This window comes from Pogoniulus pusillus, chromosome 21, assembly GCF_015220805.1.
Source record: "Pogoniulus pusillus isolate bPogPus1 chromosome 21, bPogPus1.pri, whole genome shotgun sequence".
Lineage (NCBI taxonomy): Eukaryota > Metazoa > Chordata > Aves > Piciformes > Lybiidae > Pogoniulus > Pogoniulus pusillus.
In genome coordinates this window covers 10669101-10684372 of record NC_087284.1, presented here as the reverse complement: position 1 = coordinate 10684372, position 15272 = coordinate 10669101, and the positions used below count along the sequence as shown (strand labels likewise).

At 43.1% G+C, this 15272-nt stretch overlaps 1 protein-coding gene across 5 annotated transcripts in view; it reads left to right on the top strand.

Moving 5' to 3' along the window:
• Nucleotides 1-4498: 4498 nt before the first annotated feature.
• MAK (male germ cell associated kinase) overlaps nt 4499-15272 on the top strand; it is a 32124-nt gene continuing 21350 nt past the window's right edge. For 4 of the 5 annotated variants that reach the window (XM_064160891.1, XM_064160890.1, XM_064160889.1 and 1 more), the window contains exons 1-5: nt 4499-4641; nt 9588-9918; nt 11239-11293; nt 12234-12355; nt 13170-13249. In XM_064160891.1, coding sequence (XP_064016961.1) covers nt 9818-9918; nt 11239-11293; nt 12234-12355; nt 13170-13249 — 358 coding nt within the window. In that variant the 5' untranslated portion in view covers nt 4499-4641; nt 9588-9817. Of the gene's footprint in view, nt 4642-9476; nt 9919-11238; nt 11294-12233; nt 12356-13169; nt 13250-15272 lie in introns of those variants that run through there. The other variant, XM_064160888.1, reaches the window with a different exon arrangement.

Genomic DNA, 15272 nt, shown 5'->3' with positions numbered 1-15272 from the left:
ATCCTGTGAATTTTTTTTCCCAATTGAATTAGAATCTGTAAATAAACCTAAACTAGTTCTGTGTATAGCTTGGGGGCATAGTTTTCAGGAAAATAAAATACTTCTGTTTTTATCATTCCTGACTTGGCCACATTAATTCCCTGCCTCCATGACAGCAACAGAGCATAATGTTGGTTTTGAGACTGTGAGTTGTTTCTTCCTAGGAGCTTTCCAAGATTTTTTCCCTGGGTTTCTAGGGTTTCTTTTTGTGTATTTTGGGGTGAAGCTATCCTAATACAACTGAGCTACTCTTATTCACAAAAGTAGATCATGTTTCTTGACAGGTACCATTTAGCAGGATGCCCAGTGCAGTTTTAGACATGCATTTAGGGAAGTTCATGTCATTCCCACCCTTACCAGTAGCAGTCAAATGTAGATAAAACAGGGGAAATGGAGACATTTAATGTTGGAATATTTCCTCACAACATCCAAAACAAAGTCAGCCTAGGTTTGAATAGCATAGAATAGAATAGAATAGAATCAACCAGGTTGGAAAAGACCTCCAAGATCATTCAGTCCAACCTAGCACCCAGCCCTATCCAATCAGCTAGACCACGGCACTAAGTGCCTCACCTAGTCTTTTCTTGAACACCTCCAGCGACTCCACCACCTCCCTGGGCAGCCCATTCCAATGGGAAATCACTCTCTTTGTTCAAAGCTTTCTGCCTGAGAAGTGATGACATCAGTGTATGGTGGTGCCCATGTCTGGGTAACAAGCAGAATGTCCTTCATTTATTTCAGATTCATTCAAACAGAAAACAAATGAAACTTCACCAACCCCTACCAGCTGTAACAGTGCTTGCAATGGTGTTGTGACGGAGAAGGCAGTTTCAGGTACTTAGAGTGGCATTCGAGCAAAGCATCAACACCTTCAAGAACCAAAGAAGATTCTTTCAACAGAAAATTAGCAGTGGCTCTGCTCCTGTTATTGTGTAAAACGAGTAGAGAAGCAGGTGCTTGAGGATGTTCTTGCAGATCCTTTTGCAAGGCTTATAAAGAGCTGCTGCAGCTCCTGGGTCTCTGTTCCAAACCATTGCCTTTCCTTTGATTTCTTGGTTCACAGCACAGTACCCCCTCCTGTCTTTATGACAAAATTAAGTGTTAAGTGACTATGTTGCAGTGCTTGTCCTGCAACCATGCTGCACTTTGGCTCAACAATCTGCCAACAACTGACAGACACTAAGTTTCAGTAACACAATTCATACTTAAATGTTGGGAGACCTTCCTGCTCTCTACAGCTACCTGAAAGAAGGTGGTCTTCTCTCAAGTAACAGGCAATAAAAGAAGCAGATTCAAGTTGCACCAGGCCAAGCTGAGGTTGAACATTAGGAAAAATGCCATCTCTGATGGACTTGTCAAGCACTGGAATAGGCTTCCCAAGGCAGGGGTGGAGGGATTTAAGAGTGGTGTAGATACAGTTCTGGGAGACACTGGTTAGTAGTGACCTGGCAGTGATGGGTTAACGATTTGACTTGTTGATTAAATTCTCTTCCAACTAAACCAATTCTATAATTCTATGTTGCACATGCACAAAAATAATACTGAAATTATTTGAACATCGGACCCCTTGCTTGTGTCAGATCTTAAAAGTGACTGTAATTAGACTAGAAAACATAGAATAATGATAGGTTTAAGGTTGGAAGGGACCTTAAAGATCATCTACAAAGAAGAACCCAACATTGTTGTAAGAACTTCCTAGATAAAAGCATTAAAGCAGCTATAGCTTCCCTCCCTTCCGCATTCTCATCTCTCTGGGGAAGGGACTGGAGTTTCACAAATGAGTCTTACAGGCCAGCGAGATCCCAGGAAGCTTGAAAGAAGCCCTGAAAGATCCTGGGCAGACTCAACTAGACCCAGAGCCCTTAAAAGGAGAGCAACCAGAAGGCTAAGTGTGGAAATTTGGTGGCAGCTCCACACAAGGAGGAAGCCTATTGCTGGGACAGAGAGCAGGCAGGGAATAAGTTTGAGCTGAAGAGAGGGATAGGAACAGATGCAAATGGGACATCACAGTGTCACAAGGCTACCACTGCACCATTTACAATGGAGAGACACTTCCATACATATAATGTACCTATGTGACAATGTTTAAACACCTACTTACAGGTGAATGTATGATTAAATGCTCTGCTATGTATGATTAACTCCTGCTGAATCTCTGCTGGAATTCTGCCTGTGTGTGTGCAATGGTGCCTTCTCTCTTTTCATGTCCAAGTCTCACTTTTGAACTTAATTTGATCTGAGAGGTACCACTGATGTTTTTATTTTAATGAAGGAAACGGGCATATTTTGTTTCAGAAAATATAACATTGTTTTCCTGCAGTTCCATGTCAGCAAACTATGTGTGAATCCTTTAGATTCCAGAAAACTGCTTCCCATAGCCTCAAGTTCCACACAGTTGACTTGAGGCAGAAGCAATTAATCTGTCAATAGGGCTTAAACCATTGGAAAGTTACCACACCAGTAAAAATAAAAGGTATAATCACCACAGCTTCTCCTTCTTCTCTGCAAGCCTCAGCTGCCAGCTTGGAGACAAAGAAGTGAATCTAAACATCCAACCTAAACATCTAAACAATAAACAATTTTCTGCCTTTCCCTACTCAGTAGCACCAGTAGTCACTGTGTTGGAGAGTTCTGTTTTTGTCCTTCACTCTCAAAACCACTGAAAATTAATGCTGAGCCTTAAAGCTTAAAATGAGCCTTTGCTGTCAAAAATTTCCTCTCACACACTGCATATGGCCTTTTTTTTAGCAGAGTGGAGAAATGAAAATAAGAAAGGGCCAAGAAAGAACTTCCTAGTAACTTTTATAATAGAAATATACATACAATATATAAAGCATTTAAAGTCGTCCCCCCCTGCATCAAGGTTATTAATAAAATCTTATAACAAGTTAAACTAAACAAACAAACAAAAAAAAACCACCTTCAGACTTCATTATAGCTATTGATCTCACATACATTTGATACAGTCACAACAACTCCACGCAATGCTACAAGCTTGGGGAAGAGTAGATGGAAAGTTGAGTGTGGAAAAAAGACCCGAGGTGGTGGTCAACAGGCAGCTGATGATGACCCAGCAGTGTGCCCAGATGGCCAAAGCAGCCAACAACATCCTGGCCAGTATCAGGAATAATGCAGGCTCAGAGAAGCTACAGTCCCACTGTACTCCGCATTAGTGAGGCAACACCTTTAATGTCAGGTTTGGTTTTAGGGCCTTTATTACAAAAAAGACGTGGAGGTCCTGGAGAGGGTCCAGAGAAGGGCAGTGAATCTGGCAAAGGTTCTGGAGAAGAGGCCACCCGAGGAGTAGCTCAGGGAAGCAGGGTTGTTTAGTCCAAAGAAAAGGAGGTTCAAGGGAGATGTTGTCTCTCCAGTTAGCTAAAAGGTAAGGGTTGGTCCCTCCTCCCAAGCAATGAGCGAAAACAGCCTCAAGTCGCACCAGTTAAACTGAACATCAGAGGAATACTTTTCACTGGAAAGGTTCTCAAACACTGACCGGGCTCCCTAGGGAGGTGGCTGACATCACCACCCTTGGTGGTGTTTAAAAGCCTGAGATGTGACTCTGTGAAACATGGTTTAGTACCAAAGTTAAATGATATCTGGACTCTGTCCTGAAAGTTTTTTTCAACCAGAATGATTCCAGAGGTGTTTTCTGTACAGGGTGGCCTGGCTGGTGGCTTTATTTAACACACAATCACCGTGAATGACAAAAACGACTCTCTCCCGACGAACTCTTGTGCTGTGATGCCATCTTCAGGACACATGTGACACTGCTCCTGCAGCCCACGCACAGACCCGGCCCTGCTTTACTGGTGTTCTCACACATCTGGCTTCTCGCCGTTTCCCACACTGCTAAGTACCTGCCATCTGCTGCTCCGAGCTCAAAACCCACCTGGAAGGGTCGGTGGCCACTGCGTATCCCCACACCTCGCCGTGCACACGCACCCTGCACCCCTGCTCACATCCTACCGCGCACACCCCTGGGTACGCTCACGGAATCACATAATTAACCAGCTTGGAAAAGACCTCTGATATCATCAGGTCCAACCTATCGTCTAATCCTTCTAATTAACTACATTAAAGCATGGCACTAAGTACCTTATCCCGCCTCCTTTTAAACGCCTCCAGGGACCGTGACGGCAGCACCTCCCCGGGCAGCGCAGCCCAAGGCAAACCATTCTGTGACAGAATGTGCCCCACCCTCGCGCACACCCGGCCTCGCCTTCTGCACACAGCCCCTGCGCACGCGCACCCTTGTGCGCACGGCCCCCCCGCACACCTGCACGCACCCCCTGCGCCGCCAAACCCCCGCGCCCGCGCCCTGTGCACACAGCCCCTGCGCACGCGCACCCCTGTGCGCACGGCCCCACCGTGCGCGCGAAGGGCCGCTGCGCGCAGAGCCGCGCGCCTGGCGTGCCCGCCCCGCGCCGGGCAGGCATCGCGACCGTATGAAAGGGGCGCGGCCAAGCGAAGGCTCCTCCTGCTGCCCCTCCCCTTGCCCGGCGCCGTCGCCCCGGCGACGCGGCAGAGCGGCTCGGCGGCGGCGGCGGCGGCAGCAGGAGGACGAGGGAGCAGATGGTGTTCCTCCCCATCCGCAGTGCCGTAGTGAGTGGGCGGCCGCGTTGCGGGGTGGCGGGTGTCCGTGTCTCCTGGGGCCGGCTCCAGGATGCCACCGGCGTGGAGGAGCTACTGGTTTAGGCTGGAGCGGGAGCGGCGCGGAGGCAGTCCTCTGAGCGGGTATTATAGTTGCCCCCAGGCCTGGTCACTGGTGGGCTTCCCATGAGGAGCTCTGGACTCGAGGGGAAGCCCTGTTAGCCTGAAAAATTAACGAGAGAAGATGAATTACAATTGACGATAACCAGGGTGAGACTTCCAGGCTGGGCAGCTTCGAGTTCTGTGGCCTCAATAAGTAAGAGGAGACTCATGTCCCCTTTTCCATCCCGGGAGTGTATTAAGGGAGGTCACACTCTTGGGTTATGAATGAATGTCATCATATGAAGCTAAAATCTGTGTGGAGAAAGACATTTATTTAACCTTAGAGTGGTGTGGAGATATTGAAAGATTAATATAGTCTGTACTCCCTCTGGATGTTATCCAGGGCTGGAGATGTGAAAGTTATGCAGCAGATCTCACTTGCAACCATTACTGCATCCCATTGTGCATTGCACAGCAGGAAGAAGTTTCATGGCAGTGGTAAGGAGTAACCTGGCTGGCATCCAGGCAGGTCACTGCTGAAACATGCTGAAGGAGTGGGTGTGGACTGTTTTGTTTGAAATAAACCAAGGGGCAATATTTACGTCAAATTGAAGTTACTTCTTTATGCCGCATCCTGAATGCCTGACACAAGTGAGTGAAACAACATCTTACACTTTTCGAGAGACATTTAAACAATATTTAAGGCAGTTCATTTGAAAGTATGGTTGTTCGTTGCCAATATTGGCCAAGAAGATCAACAGCAACTTGACCTGTATCAGGAATAGCGTGACAAGCAGGACCAGAAGAGTGGTTGCCCACTGTACCCAGTACCAGTGAGTTACTGGGTTCAGATGCTGAGGTGCTGGAGCAGGTCCAGAGAAGGGCAGTGAAGTTGGTGAAAGATCTGGAGACAGGTCTTCTGAGGAACAGCTGAAGGAACTGCAGTTGCTTAGCATGGAGAAAAAGAGCCTGAGGGGAGACCATTTTTCTCTCTACAGGTCCTTGGAAGGTTGTAGTGAGGTGGGATTTGATCTCTTTTTCCTAGTAACAAGAGATAGGATAAGATGAAATGGCCTCACGTTGAACCAGGGGAGGTTTGGATTGGATATTAGAAGAGAGTTCTGAAAAAGGTTTTGAAACACTAGACTGGGCTGCCCAGGGAGGAGGTTGACCCACCACCCTGTGAAGCATTTAAAAGGTTCACAAATGAGGTGCTGAGGGATGTGGTTTAGTGTCAGACTTGGTAGAGGTAGATAATGCTTGGACTTGATGATCTTGAAAGTCATTCCAAATCAAAACAGTTCTATTTTTAACTTTTTGCCTGCAGTCATTCTTTAAAATAACTGCTGGTGTTTAATTAATTGATTTATAATCTCAAGAATTGGATCCACCTGCTATGAGACTTCATTACTGATGGCTGTAGTACTACACAGTCACCCCAAAGAAGGGTCTTGTGTGAGCAATTGCACTGCTCCCAGGATTGATCTGTGCTCTGTGAACAGCTTGGGTGCTTTCAGCAGTTTACTGCAAAGAGGTTAGTGGTGAAATTAGGTTTTAAGTGTTTTGCCACTCGGTGTGGGAGGTCTTTATTGGGTCATGCATCCAAGTTTGTGTTTTAATTTGAGAGCAGCCTGTTCAGTGTGCAAATACAGAGCATTTGGTAATGCCTGATACTTGTACAGCAGAAACACAGGCAGTTTGCCATAATTTGTTACATTTTGTAATGTAATTCAGGCATCTAACCTACTTGGTAGTGCTTAAAACTCCAGTGACACAGTAATAGTGAAAATTTGCTTCAATTATGTATCTCTTGTTCAGATTCTCTAAATTGACACAAATTGCTGGATTATTTTGAACTGTTAGAGTTTGCCCTCTAATTGTCCCCTGCTTTAATCCTTCCTTAATCCTGTGTGATGAGATTATGGGCAGTATGTCACAAAGAGTATAAAACAAGCTGTTGTTTACAGTAGGACTTCTCTTTTCAGACTGTTAGGACAGTTTTAACATTTTAGAGTTTCATGTTGCTGAGGAAATAACAACATACAAGCTTTAGGATGGGAAAGGTCACTTCAGAGGCTTGCATTAACCAGCAAAGCTAGGCTGAGCCCTGACTTGTCCCCAGGTTTGTATGAAAGGGCTTTATGGGCTGAGGCCAATGGTCTGAGGGTCAACAAAGGAAACAGTGGCTGGAAACTGCCTGATGATGGAAAAGGATCTGGGAATGTAGGCCAGCAGCTGACTGGATATGAGCAAGTGAGTCCCCAGGTGGCCAAGAAGATCAAGAGCACCCAGTCTTGTATCAGGAATTGTCCTCCTGTCCTCAGTAGTGGTGAGGTCATGCCCCAAACACTGTTCCATTTTGGGGCCCTCACTACAAGGACATTGAAGTGCTGAAGCATGTCTAAAGAAGGGCAACAAAGCTGGTGAGGGGTCTCTAGCACGAGTCTTAGGAGGAGTGGCTGAGGGAACTGGGGTTGTTCAGCCTGGAGAAAAGAAGAGTTGGGGGAAACCTCCTCACTCTTTACAACTACCTGAAACGGGTTTGTAGCGAGGCGGGGGCCAGTCTCTTCTCTCAGTTAACAAGTAATGGGACAAGAGGAAATGGCCTCAAAGTGTGCCAAGGGAGGTTTAGATTTGCTACTAGGAAAAATACCTTCTCTGGAGGGATTGTGAAGCTCTGGAACAGGCTGCCCAGACCAGTGGTGGAATCACATGTGATACTTATGGTCTTTTTTTTTTTTTTTTCCTTTTTCACTGCTCTTGGTTCATTTTCAGTTGGTGTTGTCTCACTATAAGAGTTCCCTTATTTGCCTTCTTTTTATTAGCTCTAAGTGACCAAGACAGCTCTTTCATGAGAGTCATTAGTGGACTGGCCTGCCTGGCATGTGCTGCCGTAGTGGTGAAGGAATGCGGTGTGTACGATGGTACATAGAGATTGTTGTTGGGGTACATAGTTTTCACACTTGGTTACATGCATTTCCATAGAGCAGTTTGGACACTTCTACTTGACTGCTGAAGGGGGGTTCCCCAGGGTTCAGTACTGGGTCCAGTCTTGTTCATCTTCATCAATGACCTGGAAGAAGGGACCGTGTACCCTCAGCAAGTGGACTGATGTCACAAAACTGAGAAGTGGCTGACAGACCATCAGGCTGTGTATGACAAGTGTAGGGTCCTTCACCTGAGCAGCAATAACCCCATGCACCAGTGTAGTTCAGGGGTTGACCTGTTGGAAAGCCCCCTTGTGGAGAGGCACCTAGGAGTGCTGGAAAACATGTTCACCATGAGTTAGGAATGTATGATTGTGGCCAAATGGTATCCTGGGGCTGCATTAAGTACAATGTGACCAGCAGATAGAGAATCACAGAGTGGTGGTGATGGGGAGGGACCTCTGGAGATTATCTAGTCCAGCACACCTGCTAAAACAGGTTAACCTAGATGAGGTTGCATGGGATTGCACCTGGCAGGTTTGGAATCTCTCCAAAGAAGACTCTACAGCCTCTCTAGGCATTGTGTTCAAGTGCCTCATAGGAAAGAAGCATTTCTTCAGGTTCAGGTGGAATCTCCTGTATTCCAGACTGTGCCCATAGTCCTAGTTCTAATTTTAATGTTGAATTTTGACAAGTCAGTGAATGTCAGGCTGAGACTTCTTACCCACTGAATTTGAGTTCCTTAATGATTTTTGACACCCTGTAGCTAATTCTGGCATAATGACTACAAAATTGCATCCTGAATTCTGCATCTCCTGCAGAGGTAGGCTGACTGAATGCTAGCTGATTGGAGCTTTATTTGTCATTTCCAGACAGCAGAGGCAAAAGGCAGAGATAATGCTGGAATTTTAGTGAGCCATCAATGATTTGTTTGTGTTCAAGCATTTGGATTACAGTGATGGGTGGTTAGATGTTCTTGGGCCTACATGGATGACTCTTGTGAGTTTTCAAACATAAGTGCTATAACCTCAGGTTTTAGGATTGTGTCTGGCAGGCAGGTTACAATTAACATTTGTGGACAGGACCCGTGGGAACTGGCTTTCATCTGAAGTGTAGGTGATAGGTAGTGATGTGTTTAATGAAAGCTCAGGTTCAAATTCGGGTTTGGATAAGGATTTGCATTAAGGCTGACATATTTCCTGTAGTACCCTGTGCAACTTCTGAGCCTTTCTGCCCATTTTCCCAAACTTCAGCCTTGCCTTGGTTGCAGGTTAGGAACCTTCTGGTGCCTGCACATTAGGCATAATGAGCTCTGTGGTGTCCAGAGTACACCAACCTTATCCATGCTTTTGTTTCTAGGGAATTAAGATGATAACCTTGCCTCTTCAGTACCTACTTTAAACCTCATCCTAGACTAAGCACCTTCTGTGTTTGAAGATTTAAGGGCACCAGTTACAGCCTCACAGAATGGTTCAAGTTGGAAGAGACCTTCTAAAAATTATCTAGTCCAACCCCCCCAGCAGTGAGCAGGGACATTGTTCAGAGCCCTGTCAAATTTGACTTGAAATGTTTCCAGGAATGGGGCATCCACCAAGCTCTCTGGGCAACCTGTGCCAGTGTTTCACCACCCTCAGTGTAAAAAATTGCTTCTTTATATGTAGCATAAATCTCCCCTGTTCTAGTTTAAAACCATCACCCCTTGTCTTGTCACAACAGGCTCTGCTAAAAAGTTTGTCCCCCATCTTTCCTGTGGACACCTCTTTAAGTACTGAAAGGCTGCAATAAAGACCATACACACATATTGAAGTGTTCTGTTTAAAGAACCACACAGATCTGGGGGTTGGTTTTATTAGATACAAATAGTAGAGTGTCTCTTTCCTAAAGTACCAAAAAGTTACATACTTCACTGTTTTGCCTTTCATTTTCAAGAGCCCGTATGAAGATGACTGTGCTCTTCAGTCTCCAGAACTTTGTACCTGGATCTCAAAGTAGCAGTCATGCAGAGAAGGCTAATGAATGTCTTTCTCCATTATGAGAGCACTTTCACCAGTGTAAAACAGTCTGGAAGACTTCTCCAAGACAAAGAGCATTGAATCCATTAATACAACAGAAGACATTTAGAATTGCATCATTTTTTGGCTGCCTGGGTCTTGGGAAAAATGAATCGTTACACAATCATCAAACAACTAGGTGATGGTACCTATGGCAGCGTCCTGATGGGGAAGAGCAATGAGTCAGGAGAACTCGTGGCTATCAAAAGGTATGTAACTCTAAATTCAATAAAGGTAAGCTTAAAAGTTTTCACTTCTAACTTTATTGTTATCTGCCATCCATGTAGCATAGGGAAAAAAAGGAATCAATGAGGCTGGAAAAGACCTGCAGGATCATCAAGTGGAACCAGTGCCTGAACCGTGTCCCTCAGCACCACATCTGCATGTTTTCTGAATGCTTACAGAGGCAGTGAATCCCCTGCTTCCCTAGGCAGACTGTGCCAGGGATTAACAGCTCTTTTGGGGAAAAAAATCTTTCCTAATATACAACTTAAACCTCTCCTGGCGCAACTTCAGACCATTTCTTCTCATCCTACCACTTGTAACTTGGGAGAACACTTACCCCCTCCTTTCAGGTAGTTGTAAAGAGTGAGGATGTCTCCTCCAGGCCTCTTTCTCCAAACTAAACAACCCCAGTTCACAGAATGAGAGAATGGTAGAGGTCAGAAGGGACCTCTGAAATGGATTTAGCCCAACCCCACTGATAGAGCAGGATCTTCTAGAGTGAGTCACAGAGGAACATGTCCAGGCAGGTTTTGAATACCTCCAAAGAGAGAGACTCCACAGCCTCTCTGGGAGGCCAGGTCTGGTGCTCTGTCACCCTCACAGCAAAGAATTTTTTCCTTATGTTTAGGTGGAACCTCCTGCATTGTAGTTTTTGTATGTTACCCCTTGTCCTATCATTGGATACCACTGAAGAGAGTCTGGTTCCATATTCCTGGCACTTGCCCTTTAGAATTAATAAGATCCCTGCCCTTAAATGTCCTCTTCTCCAGGCTAAACAGATGTAGCTCTCTCAGCCTTTCCTAGATTTTTGTCCCCTAATCATCTTAGTTGGCTCTCCAATGTACTCCTCTCAGTAGTTCCTTGTTCTTGAACTGGAGAGACCAGAACTGGATGTAGTATTCCCAATCAAGCCTCACATAGCTTTATGGTCAAGCAGGAGTTCCCTCAGCTGCTCATAAGACTACCAATAGTGATTTTGTGTCATAGTACACATTGGTTTGGAAGGGACTTCATAAGGTCGTCTTGTCCAAGTCCTCTTCAGTGAGCAGGGACATCTTGAACTAGATAAGGTTACTTGAGGCCTCATCAAGTTCAGCCTTTAACATTTCCAAGGATGGGGCACCTACACCTCTCTGGGCAACCAGTGCCAGTATTTCACTACCCTCAGTGTGAAGAACTTCCTCCTGGTGTCCCTGATGTTTTTAGAAAATCCTTGGAGGTTTTTTTCTGTTATTGTTGTTCTAAAAGCATTCTGTGCTCTGTGCTGTGCACTGAAAATATTTTATCTTGGGTTTGTATTCCAGAATGAAAAGAAAGTTCTACTCGTGGGATGAATGTATGAATTTGAGAGAAGTCAAGGTAAAGCAGTGAACACACCACATTTAAAACTTGAGTGTCTGGTCAGATTTGCTTGAAGAGGATGATTCACAATGTCCAAGCATAAGGCCAAAGTCTGAACTCTCTAAATGAGGGGTGGCAGATTCCACGTAACCATGGGCTTGCTGGCACTCCTTGGGCTCCTGCTGCTATGTGGAACATCTCACTACTCTCAAGCAGCGTCTGCATCTTATAGCCAAGATTCTTATTCTTGAGAGAAGATAAAGAGATTGATTTTGTGTATGTGTTTCTGCATTTTGTCATCCTGGGTTTTAATTTTACTGGCAAATTTCTTTCTGTATGCCCAGTCTTTGTCTTGTATTCGAGGCATTTGTAGAGCAATGGAGTTTTGGCTTGGCAAAGGATAGACAAACACTTGAAGTTCTAGGCTTAAATTTCAAGTCATCTTGTACTTTGGGCATCAGATTTTTCTATACATACAAAACTCCCTAACAAAGGAGTTGAATATCTCCATTTAGGTTTAATTTACTGAAGATTGCCCATAATCAGAGAGAAAGAACAGAAAACAGAACAGCTGTAAGAGAATATTTGTTCATGAAAGCTTAATAACAAAAACACTGCATTTTCTTATTCAGTTCTGTGAGCAAGAGCTGTTACAGGTTCAGAACTATCTTTCCTTGTGCAGAGCTAGGGGTTTGTGTTAATCTCTGCCCCAGCTATGATACAATTCCTAGAAACAGAAGCTTTACTATTAATATTCTTGCTGCTTTTGTTTTAAAATTATTTTAAAATGCTGGTTTATTGTTCTTTAAAACAGGTGACAAGAGACATGCAGGCTGTCAGATGGAGATAAATTCTGTAAATTCAGTGCAAGAAACATTTTAGACTTTAAAAATATAGGTCTGGATAGGTATCCAGGTCATTGTGGAGTTACCTGAAGCCATATTTTGCTCTGTTACAGTCTCTGAAGAAGCTGAATCATGCTAATGTAATCAAGTTGAAGGAGGTCATAAGAGAAAATGATCACCTTTACTTTGTGTTTGAATACATGAAGGAAAATCTCTATCAGTTAATGAAGGACAGGTATGTCTTTTTCATAGAACAAACTGTCCCATTATGTTTTATTTGATTTTTAGGTTAGCTTGAAGAACACATTAGAATTTCTGGGTTTGACTCTTGTTGCAGCCCCACTGATGTGAACAGGAGTTGCTGCACCTGCTTATCTAAGGGTAGAACTCTGCATTACTCCACATTACAATATTGCATGATGTAATTCTCCTGGAAAGAACAGCTTGTTCAGGTGTTGACATGATACTCTGCATGTCTTTGGTGTGTGGAGTTGTGAGAGAAATTACAAGTACTACTTGTTTTTCCTTCAGCCTTCACTTTAACATACACAGGACTGAATAAGCACTCTTTGTTCAGCTTTTGACCTAAGGTGGAGATGATCATCTGCATGTACATGCGTGAAGGCTCATAAGGAAGACCTATATATGGACTAATTGTGTGATGTTACAATCTTGGACAAATGGTACCTAGCAAGACTTGCAAGGTGGACTTTGCTGAAAAGACAGGCCTTATTCCAATCTGTATTGTAGTTGAATTGTTTTGCCTTGAATGTGTGTTTCCTTCAGACATGGTCTTGCATCTTATATCTGATACTAGCTTCTCCAGAGAGGCAGGATCATTAACCTCACTGCAGGGAAGTCACTCTGCAGCTCTTAGTGAAATTTAGGCCTGGCAACAGGTGAGGTTTGAAACGAGATGTTTTTGCATCTGGCTTACTTGGTGTGCAGGAACTGATAGGTCTGTTTTTCATCTGTTTGCGAAGATATGTTCTGAAGATAAACTGATTTTTCTTTAATTATATGAAGTTGTTTTATCTCTTTCTTTACAGGAACAAATTGTTCCCTGAGTCAGTCATCAGAAACATGATGTATCAGATACTACAAGGGCTAGCTTTTATCCATAAACATGGTAGGTTTCATGCTGGACTTTGTGTTATTCTTTGTTAGAAAATAAGATAATGCATGGTAATAACATGAAAAAATCTCTACCAAAGGCCCTAGTAAAAATTATTCTTGCCCATTTCAAATGTAGTGCATTTTTAAACCATTATTATGGATTTATGTAATTCTTATAAAATACTTATAAATTTATTATCATTTTGATATCCAGGTGATATCAACTATGAAAATTGTTTATTAGTATTAAATCTCACCAGAAGAACTTATTGACAGCATTTGAATGCACAGTTGGGATATTTATACAGAGGGAGAACAGGTAATCTAGAACAATTAAAGAAAACTAGCAGAAATATAAAAGATTTAAACAGTTGGAAAGAGAATCTTGCAGCCAATATGCTGCTTGCCCTCTAGGGAGACCTTAGGGGTTTGTTTCTGCTAAGGCAGAAGTCACAGTAGAATTTACTTACAAAATCAGAACTTTCAATTACAATGAGGGTTTTTAGAGTACCTACTGAAAGTAGTCTCTCCAGATTTCCAGGGCTACATTATGATATCAGACAGTACCAAAAGCATGTGAAGAGGTTGCTGGTGGTGGTTTCAAAGCCATTAGAGGGTCTGGAGTTTTCCCAAGCTCTTTTCTCAGAAGCTGACAGTTTAGCAGAGTCTTTAAGCTGGTCTTGACTCCTTCCAAGACAATGTGCAGACAGGCACAATGTTGCAGAGCAAGGCAAGGTGAAAGCATGGCAGAGCACAACAGCAGAATAGGAATATAATGGTAGAGCCCATTTTGTTTACCTGCTCATCTCTTCTATCTATTCAGCCTGAGACTAATGGCTCTTTGGCCATAGAGCTTACCTAACCAGAATGGCAGTTTGTCAACTTGACCATATTAGGTGAGCTAGGGCTTGCTTTTACCCATATTAGAACATAACACAGGCCATGCATAAACAAATGCATGCCCCTTGTTTACCACTGCAAAGCAGGACAAGTCTGGATATGCCAGGACACATTTTAAGCCTGTTGGCCTTCCACAACAGCCATACCTGAAGTTACACTTTTCTTTTTTCCTGTTTCTTTTTGAAAGTCTTGAATATTGTTCATACACTCTTTAGTTCTTTCTTCCACCTTAGTTATCCGGTGAATAAGCAAATTAAAGAAACTTCTGTGCTGCTATACTATACACTTGGATCTATATAAGAAGAAATTATACTTCACAGATAACAGTTTTTCCCATCTTGAGATACTATAAGTAATATGATGCCTTACATCTAAGAAAGATACTAAAATTACTTCTTCCCTAAGCAATTTAAATAGTCTCCTTATTAAATATACCCTGGATCCAAATACTTTAAGAGATGGGACTTTTCTAGGTAGCACAATCACAGTTTAAATAAGAGGCTCTCAACAATAAGAAGAAGCTTCACAGTGTTTTTCAAACTTTTAATGCTTAATATCTGTCTGCAAATTGTTTTCTGAAATACTGGTATTAAACTCTAAGCATTTTAAACAAGTTGTAATTTACTCTCTTGCTCAATTGTTGTTTTGTATTTATCCTTCACATTGTATTGGTATCCTTAAAGCTTTCCAAAGACAATAAGATATTAGCTGAAAGTGAAATGAGAGGCAATATTCCCAGTGACCTCAGGGTTTCACATACCCTGGCAAGACCTGTTGATGAATCCAGATAAATAATTAGTTCTGGTTAGTGTTATCAAATACCTAGGAACTGCCAGTTCATGTCTTTCTGATCAAGACTATGTACTCTTCTCTGCTTATTAGCATTCCTACATGACATCAGTGAGAAAATTAGTATTTAAGGAAATCTGCCATTTTTACATTACAGATTAGTAGTTTGTTTTGATTATAGCTGTTTGGAAATTATAAATTTAAACATGTAAGTTTTCTTGTAATAATTTCAGCTGATATTTCCTATAGTGGTTGTCTTTCTGCATGCACAACTCAAATCCTTTATTGCAGCAAATGAATTTCAATCAAATTGGTTTACAATAACATTTTTTGTATCAGTTAAACAG